Source organism: Phyllostomus discolor, chromosome 2 (genome assembly GCF_004126475.2).
Source record: "Phyllostomus discolor isolate MPI-MPIP mPhyDis1 chromosome 2, mPhyDis1.pri.v3, whole genome shotgun sequence".
Lineage (NCBI taxonomy): Eukaryota > Metazoa > Chordata > Mammalia > Chiroptera > Phyllostomidae > Phyllostomus > Phyllostomus discolor.
The window spans coordinates 180,136,313-180,150,375 of record NC_040904.2 but is presented as its reverse complement, the minus strand read 5'-3'; the positions used below and the strand labels follow the sequence as shown (position 1 = coordinate 180,150,375).

The window sequence follows — 14,063 nt, the reverse complement described above, 5'->3', positions numbered from 1 at the left end:
CCCAAATTTGTAGAGTCACAAATTCTGACACATCTGCACCCTCCCTCGCTCTCCCTCTCTCTCTCTCCCTACATATATGCAGGACATAGATCTTCCCTGCAGCATCTGGGGGTTCGTTCCAGACATCGTGGCCTTTTAACCTGTAATTCTTCAGCGTGTATTTGCTAAAAACAAGTACATTCTCTCATATAACCACACTACTGTTAGTATTCAGGAAATCTAACTGATATAATACTATAACCTAATATATAATACACAGTCAACAGTGCCAGTAATGCTTCTGTACATGATATTTTCCCTGATCCACAATCACATACTCTCTTTCGCTGTCATATCTCTTTAATCTCCTTTAATCAGGATGTTTCTCAGCCTTCATCTTTTATGACTTTGACATTTTTTTAGTTCAAGACAGTTTTCCTATTAAATATCCCACAATTTATACTTCTCTGATAATTCCTCATGATTAGATTATGAATTTCTGTCAGAAATATTAAATAGGTGATGTTGTATGTACCACATCAAGAGGCACAGGATGTTGCTTCATCCCTTTCTTTATTTTAAACTCTGTATCTTGTTTACTTAAAGAAGATATTGTAAGACTGATGCTCTCCATGGGTGTTAACTTTAAAATTTATGAAGATGACCTGACTTTGGGCAGTGGGCACAACAGCGAATATACGGAACATGTATCACGGAAATGTTCACCCAAAGCCCGTGTGACCCTACTAACCAGTGTCACCACAATAAAGCTAATAAAATAACAAAATTTATGAGCAAAGTTCTAACCTCAATAAACATAATTTCATTGGACAAATAAATAATCAAGTGGTACAGAGGATGGAAAGACTAATTTCTTGCACTTGAATTCTTAGCAATGCCGTTTACTGACTAAGGGATCTTGGGCAAATTAATTAAACTCCCTGAATATATTTCTCTATATTGATACTTTAAAAAAAAACTTTTTACGAAACAATCTGAAATCCATGCATAACTCAATGCATTTGCATTACTGGCAATTTTGTAAGTAAATGACATATCCCTGTGAAGCACATTATTTTCTATTTTGTGTAGTTATAAAAATAAATCTTCATAGTCACTTTTTCAAATGCACCTCAAGGCAGTGTTGACAAAAAGCACAGTGCCTTATTTTTTGTCTTGCAAGTATAGCTATGTTTCAAAGAAACCTAGATTTGAATGTTTTACTAAAAAAAGCACTGTACTTCCCAATGTATGCAAGTTAGTGATATACTAAATAAGTATTTAATGTTAGTAAAAGAAAAAATGACTCCTTAACAAGGACTTTTAGGGTTCAAAGAAATGAAGAAAGCTTCTCTCAGACGTGTCACCTGCAGTACAATTACAATTGTTATCAAATCATGCTTAAGAACAAACTATATTTTCTCACAGTTTACATCATGTACCTAATCGTAGATATGTAAAAAAGAAATGATTCATCCTCCAAGTTGTACATATCAAGAGATGTGATCTTAAAAAATAAATTAAAGTGATCTTAAAACTATGATCCTTAAATTCAAATTACTTTCATGGGTATGCAATACTCCATAGGGGGAAAGCACATTTAGATTCCAAAATTAGAGTCAAAATCCACCAACCCTTTTCCACAAATTAGGAAAATGCATTTCTCCAAATTAAGAGATGCTGACATACCAGTCTCAGAAGAAAGAAACCTCAGAGTTTTGGTTCATGCGATATACAGGGTCCAGTACAAAAACACTCCTTTTTAATTATGTTATCTTTAGTACAAAATCATAACCATGTAATTCTGTAGCATACCAATGTCACGCTCAAACACACCATACAACATTTTAGGTGAAATATTCAAATTAAAACTATAAATAATGACACCCACATTATTACCCTACCAACCACACTCACGCAGGCATTACTTCTGCCGGACCCTGTATACATGGGAATGTCTCCTCACTTTGCCTCGGCCCAAATGGTCTTCTGCTGCTCCTCACACACACCAAGCTTACGCTGCCTCAGGGTTTTCTTCCTTGATGCATATAGGTATCTGCCCATGGGTTAGAGACTTGTTCAATCTACTCTAACAAAAATAAGTGCTCTGTGACTCCATCACTCTCCATGCTGTCCTACTTCACTGCACTTCATAGTGTCATCTGATGTTACAGGGTCATATTCACTTGTTTATTATCTGATCATCTCCCCCAGTGGGCAGCAGAATACAGGGGGCCTGCCTATTTATTTATTTATTAATTGTCTGTCCTCCCTGTGGCTAAGAATTTGGTTTATCTTGTTCATTTCTTACTCTCAGTGATGGCATACAACAGTTACTCCATATAGTCTTATTGAATGAAATCATTAGTGTTTCTCAGGTATTTAAAAGAATAATTAAGATGTCCAGAGGTAAGTGGAGCTCACAAGAACATATAGTAATCATAAAGTATTTTAAAAAGTAAAAATGTGTCTTAGATAGCAGATATGAACTAAACAATGGACAGGACATATAAGATTTTAAAAATTTCAGAGGAAGAAAATACTTGCTTTATGGACAAATTCTGAAAGAAAAATATAAGCACTGAGACCAAAAGTCAAGATCACCTAACTTTTTAAGAATGATTTAAAGCAAGCTGTAGATTATTAAAGCATCATACCAAAAAACATCTTTCCTTTCTCTTTTCTCCATTTGTTTTCAAAGTGACCCTCTCTCCCTCTTACCCTCTCTCTGAATATACACTATATGTAATAGCTGTATTCTGCTATGTCTTGGAGATTACCATTCTGGACAATGTCACCATGTAGAATTCAGATTATCTTTTTATTTACAGAATGTTTTTTTATTGTAATTTTAATATCAGTTCTGTTCCACATTTTGTTCTTCTTCAGGGACTCCAGTTCTCCACACAATGGGTCTCCTTTGTCTTTCTTCCATTTCAACCACTTCTTCTCTGACCCTTTATAGTTGTTTCTTTATGTCGTTGACATTCTCATCATTGTTCACTTGCCTTGCTCAGCGGTACTTACTAAACATTTGTTCAGGTCTATTCTCCCTTTAACATCTTGTAATTCAGTCTACATTTCTAAAAATATAAATAAATAAAGTCGACCTTTTTATTCTCTTTCTTTCCTAAGTTCAATTAACTTGAATTTCATTTCTTCTTGTTTTGTTTTGTTTTGTTTCATTTCTAACCTTAGTTTCTGAATTTGTGATTCAAGACAATTTCATACCCCAATATTTGTTAGGAGAAATTTAATTCAGATTAGAGTGTTACCATTTTCTTCTGCTTCATGGTTGCATTTCAAAGAGGAATTTCCACCAACTGAAATGTTTTGATTCTTTATTCTATTTTGATCTTGTAGTGGTCTCATATAAATGAAGACTGATTACATCTAGTCCTTTCTTAGACAAGATTGACAGTATGAGCCAGTTTACAAGATCTTGAGTTCAAGAGCACCCTCTGATGTGTTGGTTTCTTTAAAGTGGCTGGTTTCTTTAAAGTGGCTTTGGGGATGAGGACCAGAGAGAAGTTACATGTCCTTCCATTTTCAGTTTTATTTTATCTTGTGGTATTCTAGATTTCCCCACTTTACTTATTTTTCCTTCACCAACAAGACTCCAAAGGGTGCCCCTCCCTTACTTTTAATCTTGTTTCTCCCTAGAACTGTTTTCCCCTACACTGCTACCTACGTATTGTTAAGTCCCTTTCTCTTTACTCCGTGTTTCTGTATCTACCTGATTCTCTGCCAGTATGTTCACACTTAGGATAAACTTTACTTTTCTGAGCATGATTTTCACAGAATCCCCTCTTGTCCCTTCCACACAATTTTTTTCCAGAAACCCTGAATTGTTCACAAAGATTTACAGTGAAAACTCATGTAACAGCCCTATTGAAAACTGATGTTACTTTTCTACATACAGAAACTGAAGTTTATACTATCCTCTGTCTTCCAGTTCTGCTGAAGGCAAGGGATTTATGTAGTTTAATTTGTTTCTTATCAGTCATACAGTAGGGGACACAGAAGGGATTCAGATGCAGAACAGCGGCAGTTAGTTACTTCAGATACCTGGAGGTCCCTCATTTATAATTCCTAACCAGACATTGCTTCCTTATATCTGAATTCATATTTCTGGTTTTACTTTTTAAATCTTGTAGTGGAATTTGTAGTGCATACATTGTGTTCTACCCACCCCCCTCTTCAGAGCTGAGGTGTCTCTTCCCCTCGGTGCTGCGAATCATGGCTGTGACTTCTCACAGCTGTCATTAAGAGTGACCCTTCCCCAAAGGGACCCGTCTTACTCAAGACTACATCCCCCCTCCGTGACAGAGCCAGCAGTCAACAGCTGGCTGATGCAAGGATTCAAAACTCAGCCCCTGAATTAATCCGTCAAAGGGCCATCCTAACGCAAGAAAGCTCCCTATAGAATCAGCAGAGGTCTCAGTTGCACCTGCTTTGTGGGTCAGCTTTTTCTGTCTGCCCAATCCCATCCTCCTCACTTCCTCACAGGTGTATACCCTGAATGCACTCTGCAATATACTTTCTGCAAACAATTCTCTACCTCAGGGGCACTCAACATAAAGACAATCACCATCAAAATTGTATTGCATTATGAGAAGGCACTGTTACAGATACTCTGAATATATTGCATGCATTCATTTAATTCTCACAGGGAAACTGTGAGGAAGATACTAGTATTATCATCTTCGTATCTCATATGAGAAAAGGAACTCTTAGAGAAGGTAAGTACATCACCTAATAAATGATAAAGGCAGGACTTGAACACAGGTACTCCGACTCAAAAGCCCATTCTTACCCACTTCACTGTCTCCCACACTGGCTCTGCCTTCACTGTTTTTCCAGTATGACCCTTCGTGGGCCCGTTCTTGGCATTTTTCTAAACCCTGCCATGCAGCATAGCTAGCATATGCCACATACCAGGATGATCGCAAATACCAAGATGTTTTTATTTTTAACACATAATATTTTTTCTAGTGGATTGACCATATGTTCATTGCTAAAGATGGAACTCATTAACCTTATCAATTCATCTCTCAAAGTTTTAGCATTAGAGAAGCATGTTTGCAAATCTAGTGTATTATTAGTCCTACCATTGGATTGTTTTTTATTTGTACACATGTATTATTAGGTGCATGTTAACAACCACTTCTCTGTATGTTTGGTTTTATATCTCACTTCCAAACTGTATCAAAAAGAATATAACTCTTCTCAAAATTTCTTACCTCCATCTTGAAATTTGCTTAATCTTTCAAAATACGATGACATGGGGACCTGGACAATATCGAGGATAGCCAGAAGCGTTCTCGTCAGCCTTAATAACTCGCTGAAACTATAAAATCCAAAGTATATAAGATTCCGAGCCAAGTGGACCACCTTAATAAAAAAATGGGGTAAGGGAGAAAAGAAAAGAAAAACATTAGGAACTACAATGAGCATTGACTTTTTATTATCTAAATTGGTGCAGGTATTTCTAAACATTCTAATTCTTAACAACTAGGACTTTAAATATTGCAAAAGTAACCACTAACTCTGATTTATTCAAGTTTAAAATTAAGTCCAAATAAGACCAGTTCGTCAACCTCATCGAAGTCCCACATGACAAGAAAATGAGGTGTCCACCAAGGAAGCAAGAAGACAAGACTTTAGGTGTATAAAGGTGAATTAAAGAAGTCTACATTAGAATGTTTACCTCTTAACTAAATGTTAACTCATGTAAGTCAGTAGGATACCACTTAATAAATGGTTACATTGATGAATTACTTTAATAAATGGACATTATTCATTAAATTTGTCCAGAAATATATGGTCCCTATGCTGGCTTTGTGGTCTTCCAAATACTATAAGATGCACTAGGTGTGAAAGCTGCTTCCAAGATGGCCCACTTTGTATGGTCCCCTTCCACACTGTGTCAGGGTTATCTGTGTGACAAACGAAATACAGCAGAAGAGACAGCATGCCAGTTCCAAGATTAGGTCATAGAAGACTGCAACTTCCATGCTGGGCTCTCTCTCTCTCTCTGGAAGGCAGGTGCTGTGCCACAGGGACACACACAGCCTATGACGAGGCTACCTTGTCAACATCCAACAAGAGAGTATGGCCACCAACAATCATCACCCCAGGTGACTGCCCCCACCAGGCAATAACCTGCTTGCAACCTGACCCCACATCAGTCATGAACAGACCCCACAGCTAAGCCCTCTCAGACCCCTGATCCATAGAAACTCTGAAGTACTAAATGTTTGTTGCTTTGGGCTGCTAACATTGGGGTAATTTGTTACATACCACACAGATACCAACAGCAGGTACCAGGTACCAGGTAATAGCAGCATCTTCTCTACAATTTTGTCACTATATCTCCAAAATGATATTATAACAAGAGGTGTTTCAATTCAGTTTAATGAAGCTAGACGCATTACCTCCATGAAGATGGAAAAATGTATCCAAACATACGATAAATATGTATTAAATGCAACAAAGCTTACACAAATAGAATGAAACTCAAAAAAATCAAGGAAAGCAGTAGCTTATTACAAATAAAATATTTTGCATTGGACATCTAGTATAATGAAAGCATCAAATCTATGTTTTAATCAATGGCAGAGGGAAGCATACCTTCACGAACTAAATATCCAATTACCAAAGCATCTTAAATATTGTAGAGAAAAAAATCTTTACATTCCATGTATCTCATTTTTGACAGGAAAGACTGAGTAACTTCACAAATGAACAGTTTTTCAAAATACCTCAAAGGTCAATTTGTTCTTTTCTTTATCTCCAAAAGGAAAGGGCTGATTTACAACTTCTTTCAAGTATTCCTCAACGAATTCCATTGTCAGTGCAAATTTCCTCTTCATGTCATTTCTGGAACAGTCTGTTATAGAATCATATCTGCAAAGACAGAAAGCAAGTTAAATTGATTGCAATCATTTAAAAAATAGGAAAATATACATACTTTGACTTCCTGGCTTCTTAAGCAAGGTAGAAAAATTAACCTTTGTAGATGTTGTGCCCTCACCTATAAAGTGAGGCTACCGTGACAAAAGGTAACACATGTAAAGCACTTATCTGAGAGTATACCACAACGTTAAGCACTTAACAAATTGGTATGCCTATTATTAATATGACTTCTGTTAATTGGCTTCCAGGATGATGTTCCTTATTATCCAGGGTTGTCATTTTATGCTCCCAAAAGAGTATTTATATGCAGTTGGAAGATAACCACCTGAGTTTGAACACAGAAGTGCTTTTTTATGTATTGTATTTCAAAATTGATATCATTTGTTTTTTTATTTCATCTACAGAACGCAAAGTCTTTGAGAAATTTTTCCAAACATACTCGTGAATTGTGATCTTTGTGGGGATCTCCGTCCAGAGCCTGGCATAGCGAACAGGCACCACGGACTCCTGGGGATCCCGGTCGACGTGCATGTGGAGCATGAGGCGACAAAACGACGCTCGGAGGTCAAACGGCAGGCTCTCATCCGACATGCACCGCAGGATTAAATCAACAGACAGCTGTGTCGAAATCTGGTTGATGGCCAGATACTGGCGATCCAAGCACATCCTTGCAAAGAGGTTGAGCTGGTACCTTAAAAATTTCAAACATATGTTATTTGTCTTATCTTCATAAAGTTCTTAAATATAGTAGTATGAGCCAGTATCTACCTTCATGACACCAATATTCCTAAAAGTACTGGAGTCAAACTCTGTTGGGAGTAGGTTAAGTAATTAAATTAGACAAATGAAATCGTCTCTATGTCGGTTCAGCTGCAATTTCCTTTGCTGATTCTGGCAAATGTCTCTGGTGGAGAACCACTGGAGTCTTTGTTCTAGGTTTCCGAGGATCAGAAATACACTGACCCTGAGGACCATGGGTTACAGCTCACCCGAAGCCATCTCTCCCCACTTTCCCTTGTCCCACTCAGCTCTGGGTTCTAGCATCTACACTCTAGGTTTAGATCCACTCAATTCCCAAACCACATGTGATCAACCCAAATGGCATCAGTACACTTGGATGCGTCAGCCTCTGAGATGAAGAATTAGCCGTTGGCTTTGGTGCTGGAGCAGTAGAAACCAGGGAACAGGAGGCTTTCTCTGCCTTTCTCAGATTTCTGTCATTTGGGCCCAACTTGGCCCAAGGGCATCTGCCTTAGTTGTCATCCCTTAAGTTTAAAGACGCCAGCGAGATTCTTGCTCACGACACACTGACCACCAGAAACTACCACCAGAACTTCCACTGCCACATGCCACTGCTGGACTTTCATAACCACAGACACCAGCTTCTTTTAAGCCCTAGGTCTCCACATATTTATAAGCACCATATACTATACACTACTTGGCTAACCCTTTCTGAGGCCATGCCTGCAGCTGGCTCAGCTTCTCTGGCTCGAGTTCTGGCTCTCTCTCAACTCCATTACTTAGATCCTCATTGGCACCAACTCCAATCCGTAATAGAGAGAGAGAAAAAAAACCTTTGCTGCACAACAGCCCCAACAATTCCAAATGCCTGGGAAACCAGAAAATTGCAAGAGGTATATGTGGAAACACAGATGTTAACTTTATGTTTAATATTTTAAATAATATTATAAATTTTAGCTACCCTAGTAGTTACTATTTTATTTTTGTTTTAATCCTCACCCAAGGATTTGTTTCACTGATTTGAGAGGGAGAGGGAGAAACATCGATATGAGAAACATCAATCGGTTGCCTCCCACACATGCCCCAACCAGGGATCAAACCCACAATGACTTTTTAAATTTCTTCCTCATAGACACCTGATTTTTTTAAAGATTTTATTTATTTTTAGAGAGGGAAGGGAGGGAAATGGAGAGAGAGAGAGAGAAACATCAATGTGCAGTTGCTGGGGGTCATGGCCTGCAACCGAGGCATGTACCCTGACTGGGAATCGAACCTGCAACACTTTGGTTCGCAGCCGGTGCTCAATCCACTGAGCTACGCCAGCCAGAGACACCTGATTTTTTAGAGGTTTCACAGACTCTTTCAATGAACATGTGAGACTGAGAATGACGATTCTCTACAATACTTTACCTGTAATAGGTAAGAACTTCCAAATCGGCTTTGGTGCCTTCTTTGGCTTCCTGAGCAAGGTGCCTGATAGCTTTGCCATGAGGCTCCTTGTTGCTGTCAATCCAGTACAGCCAAACCTCTTCATCATCAATGTCGTCTGAAAGCATGGCGCTCTCTATGGGGTTGTCCATTTGCATTGAGACCAGCCTTGAGATTAAGAACACATACAAACTCTATTAAGAAGCTCACTAACGTGACACAGAACCATAATGTTTACAAACAATGAACAGAAAAAGATGCCCCCATTATATGGACTTACTTCGTTTGAATGAGAATGTCTGCGTTGCCCGGGCTCAGCATGAATTTACAGATGAGTTCTTGAGTTACGGGTATAGCGGTGGTATTGGACACACACAGATCTGATAAGTAATCCAAGAATCTGGCAAAAAAATTAAATCAAAGATTAAAAAGAGGCATTTTATAAGATCATAATAAAAGTAAATTTGGGGATTTAACAAAAATAGCTTTTAAGATATATTTCGAAATATTATTTCCATGAAACATTTTTCTGATGTGTTGTTTATCTACTAAATCATTAGAAACAAACATCAGTGATTTGTATTTAATACAAATATTATTTCAGAAAAGGATGTAAGTTCACTTCTGTTTATTTGGTGATCTTCATCCCACAGCACACTGACTTACTATGTTAAGAAAATCACATGTCTGCCCAAAAGTCAGACAACCCCAGAACAGGGTATCAAAACAAAAGCCAATCAAAGCTAAGGCCATACTGAGTAAAATAAGAACAGGGCACACACTTAATCAAAGTGGAGTCAGGGGGCCATTGGGGCCATTGGTACATTCCAACATTTATTTGCTATGCTAATTAGTTAAGAAAATCTGTTTCTCAAATTAGTTTATCAATCTGTTTGACTTTTCTGCATTCATTTCTCCCAGTAAGGCAGCATGGTGCAATAGAAAGAGAACTTGATGTGGAATCAGAACCTCCATTCTATTCCTTACTATTGGGCTATTCTTGAGCAAATTGTTCTTTTGTCTTGTTTTTCCTCATCTCTGTATTATCACCTCATATAGGTGATAATAACCTATAACCAGTGTACTTTGTGAGAACATGCAAATATTTAAATGAGATAAGGTATATGAATATATTTTTAAAAATTATAAAGTACCATAAATAATATGATATCATAATGAAAATCAATTACATTTAAATATGTTGAGAAAGGGTTTTGGTCTCTCATAAGGTAGTAAGTCTTTATCACACATAATTAGTACAGCAATAAGCCCCATCTAGTTTTGTCCATGAAGGGAATATAAAAGAATTTTAACTTTAAAAAGTTCTAAGATAAAAGCAAAAAGCTGCCATCTGCCCCCCAAGAAAAGGACACTGCATAGACCACTTCAAACCTTGGCTCACGATTTCTCCTGAGTAAACTGACAAATGTTTCTATTTCTTTTGCTGTGATATGTTTCTCTAGTAGTTTTCTGTTGTTGTGTAACAAAGCTGTGATGGTGTCTTCTGCCAAAATATCATAGCCAATCTGGGACTGCATGACACAGAAATTCTTAGCAATATATTCCTGCAAAAAAAAAAAAAAAGCTGTCAGATGCACTGCCAAATGGCTCAGAAATAACAGGTTTCATTATGGTCAGCACCACTGACTGAATTATTCATAACAGAAACCTCACTGAAGATCACTGTCCGAGGAGCACAAGTAAATAATTCTTCAATAAACAGGACTTTTTGAGGAAGGAAGCAAAAATATTAGCATATACCTAATTTACAATACATTTTAATAAAAAATTAATACCTAGAAATATTTTTTAATATGGGTGCTTATACCTTCGAAATGTAAATGGTCAAAACAAAAATAAACCAAGCTAAAGAACAATATCTATGGCATGGTAACTAGGGATTCCATCACCCTAACAGTGGACTGTCTTATAACTTTCAGTGAAAGTCATAACCGATGATTTTCACATGATTATGGAAGAAAATCACTCTGTGGTATTTTGTTTATGAGGCATGAGATCTACATGCCACACAAAGACTCCAGGTGGACTTAGGGGGGTTCTTTTTGTACAATATACTACAATGATCTAGTAAATCTCTTTAAAATCACGGTAAGATTTCATACCACTTTTATCTTTAAAAGCTATCAAACAAGATAATATGATTAATTACTTAATTGATCAGATCCATTCATCCAATAAATACCCATATTTTGCCATGCATATTGTGCATTATTTTGCCCAAATTTTCAAGGGAAACAGAAGGATGTATATTATATATGGGTAGTACTAATTCTGTATCTATACAAATGTTTTTAATTTTTTACTTATGCTTACACAATAAAAGTGTAACTCTAGAAAGCAATAATGACATATATGCAAAATAATATGATGATCAGTTTTGTTTCTAAATGTAAATTAAAAATTGGATTAAAAATTTTAAATGAAAGATTTTTTTTTACTGAAAGTTTGGACCAAAAATGTGGGTGTGCATTATATACAGGAGCATATTATACACAGAAAAATACAGTATTCCTTGAAAGCCTACTACATTCCAAGCACTAGGTATATGGCAGTGAACAAGATAGATAAGCTTTCATACAGCTTTCTTCTAGTGAGAAAAACAGGTGAGTAAATGAGCTAATAAATATCATCATTTTACATGTTAATAAATGAAATGAAACAAACAAAGGGATGGAGAAAGATGGCAACTTTAGATGGAGTAGATGCTAAGGAAGTGACATTTGAGCTAGGAGGGAAATGATTAAAGTGATGAAATGATGAAAATGATAAAAAGGAGGAGCACGCAAAGGGAAGCCACCTAGGCAGTGCGAGCAGCAGGCGCAAAGGCTCCGTGGTAGTGAAACCAAGCTTTTCCTGATCTATAAACAAAACAGGACCACTGTAGCTAGGGGGCAGGGAGTGAGAAGGAAACCAGAGCTGAGGTTGGAGAGGCAGATCCTTCCGAGCTATGGGAAAGGGCAAGAGAAAGTCCGTGGGGATTGCCTGTCATGCATTATTTAATGTGGCCCTTATTCTTCGCACTAATTTTCCTGCATTCCAAGCCACTCCTGCTCATTTCTCACATTCTGTGTGCAAGCAAGACACCTCACGCAACCACAGCACTGCTGAGCCCACCCCCCGTCCAGAGTCAAAACGTTCTCACTTCAGCTTCTTGGGTGTTCTCCTTGGGGATGTATCTCTGTATCTTTGTTGGGAGAATTTATTCATTAGACAGTGGTTTTGCCTTTTTTTTTAACTGAAGTCTATTTATTCCTTGTAAATGATATTGGTTGCACAAATATAATTATATTCAAGGCAGCAATTTTGTGGCCTTTCAAAATAAGAGCTTTATGTGGATAGCCAATTAAATGAAGGAACTGTCTTCCATTAGTACATCATTTTAAAGATACATATTGATTAACACACTTTTATGACTATTGTAATTATACTGTAGTGTAAGGCAAACCTCCAAGATGTTTGATAAATAGATCAAGATGTTGACAAATAATCAAAAGAAAGTAGAGATGTTGCCAAATTTTATAAATCATAATAGAGACTCAATATGAAAGATTTGGGTTGGCGTTTAGTCAGAAAAGAACTCCCTACTAAGACTCTACAAAACATAGATGTGGATAAAGGAAAACGGAGTAGTAATGCAAAAAGGAGAAAGTAATTCTGCTTACGTTTTAGAAAGCATGCTCTAAAAATATCATAAAGCTGCTCTATGCTTAATACAAAGCATTTTTAATTCAACAGAAATGAGAAAACTATTTTTCAAATACCACTGAGACTGAACTGGGACATGAATGAAAACGTGAGGGAAAATAAAATCCAACCCTCAGTGAATGTTATGAACTGTTTTCTTTCGTCAGCTCAGTGATCTACATCTTGAGGAGACATCCCAAAAGAGAGAAAGGGTGGTCCACCCACAGTCACATTCTCTAAGGAAACCAGAAAGCACGCCCTCCTAAGTGACTACAGACTTCCCTGGAGAAGTGGTACGTCTAGTAGAGTGAACAAAGGAGACAAGAAATTGTGAGTGAGTGTCCGTTGTGTGGGTGTTTCTACTTGTCACAAGGGTGAATGTTTTCAGAGGAGAAACTGCACATGCCCAGTGCACTAGGCTCCAAGTCCCTGCTGAGACGGAGAGGACTGAGAAAGACCTTCGTGTGCCACACCCTGAAGGACTGGGAAAGGACGCCAGTTAAGATGTGCTGCCCAGGCAACCTGCGAGGGACTGGCAGAACAGCCAAATCCAATGAGACTGGCACTGAAGCACACGGCAGCACTGTAAAAACAGAGCCCTCAGGTCCCTTCCAAGGGCCGAGCACAGTCAAAGATGGTACCCCTGTGGGCCCACGAGACTGAGGGAGGCGGGTAAGCTCTAGAGACCTATTTATTTTTTTCAGTCAACTCCATCTCTCTAATAACAAGATGCTTGTATGTGTGAGTGAGGGCCTGTCAAGCAAAGTATATGTTTCTAGACCCAAGAAGAGACACAAGGCCAAGCGGAATACACTGAGCAATCTCTACCCCCTGCCCTCACCCCAGGCCTCCACAGAATAACACAGACCCTCATACTGGGGGCTTCCAAGACACTGATTTTCTGAAGGTCTGTCATGCAATGTTCTGGAACTTAATTTTTTTCCAATAAAATAAAAACCACTCTTTATCTTGACATGTCAAAGGAATACAGTGAAGCTGGGAAAAAGAATTCCAACGGCAGCATTTTCACTTGGGAAGAAGGATGTTTGTAACTAGGATTACACTAAAAGTATTTACGGGGTTTGTTTATATAGTCCCCTTCCTTGCTCTTGCTCCCTACCATATCATTTATCTTCTCACTAATCTGTTCTACAAATTGTTTTTAGACCTTTTCTTAATCTTTAAACAGAATTTCAAAGCCAATGTATTTTAACACATTTTTCTTAAAGTAAATTTTTTTTCTTGCCAAGAAACTTTCAAACTACTAGCAGGAAATACTGGGATGAGCAAGA

General features: G+C 37.7%; 1 protein-coding gene across 3 annotated transcripts in view; it reads right to left on the bottom strand.

The window, feature by feature from the left end:
• The window catches only part of ITPR2 (inositol 1,4,5-trisphosphate receptor type 2), a 444,101-nt gene that overhangs the window by 289,813 nt on the left and 140,225 nt on the right, over positions 1-14,063 (bottom strand). For all 3 annotated transcript variants that reach the window (XM_036019237.1, XM_028532208.2, XM_036019238.1), the window contains 6 exons: positions 10,459-10,631; positions 9,347-9,466; positions 9,049-9,234; positions 7,337-7,588; positions 6,744-6,888; positions 5,223-5,373 (listed from right to left, as the gene is read on the bottom strand). In XM_036019237.1, the coding sequence (XP_035875130.1) occupies positions 5,223-5,373; positions 6,744-6,888; positions 7,337-7,588; positions 9,049-9,234; positions 9,347-9,466; positions 10,459-10,631 (1,027 nt within the window). The remainder of the gene's footprint in view (positions 1-5,222; positions 5,374-6,743; positions 6,889-7,336; positions 7,589-9,048; positions 9,235-9,346; positions 9,467-10,458; positions 10,632-14,063) is intronic.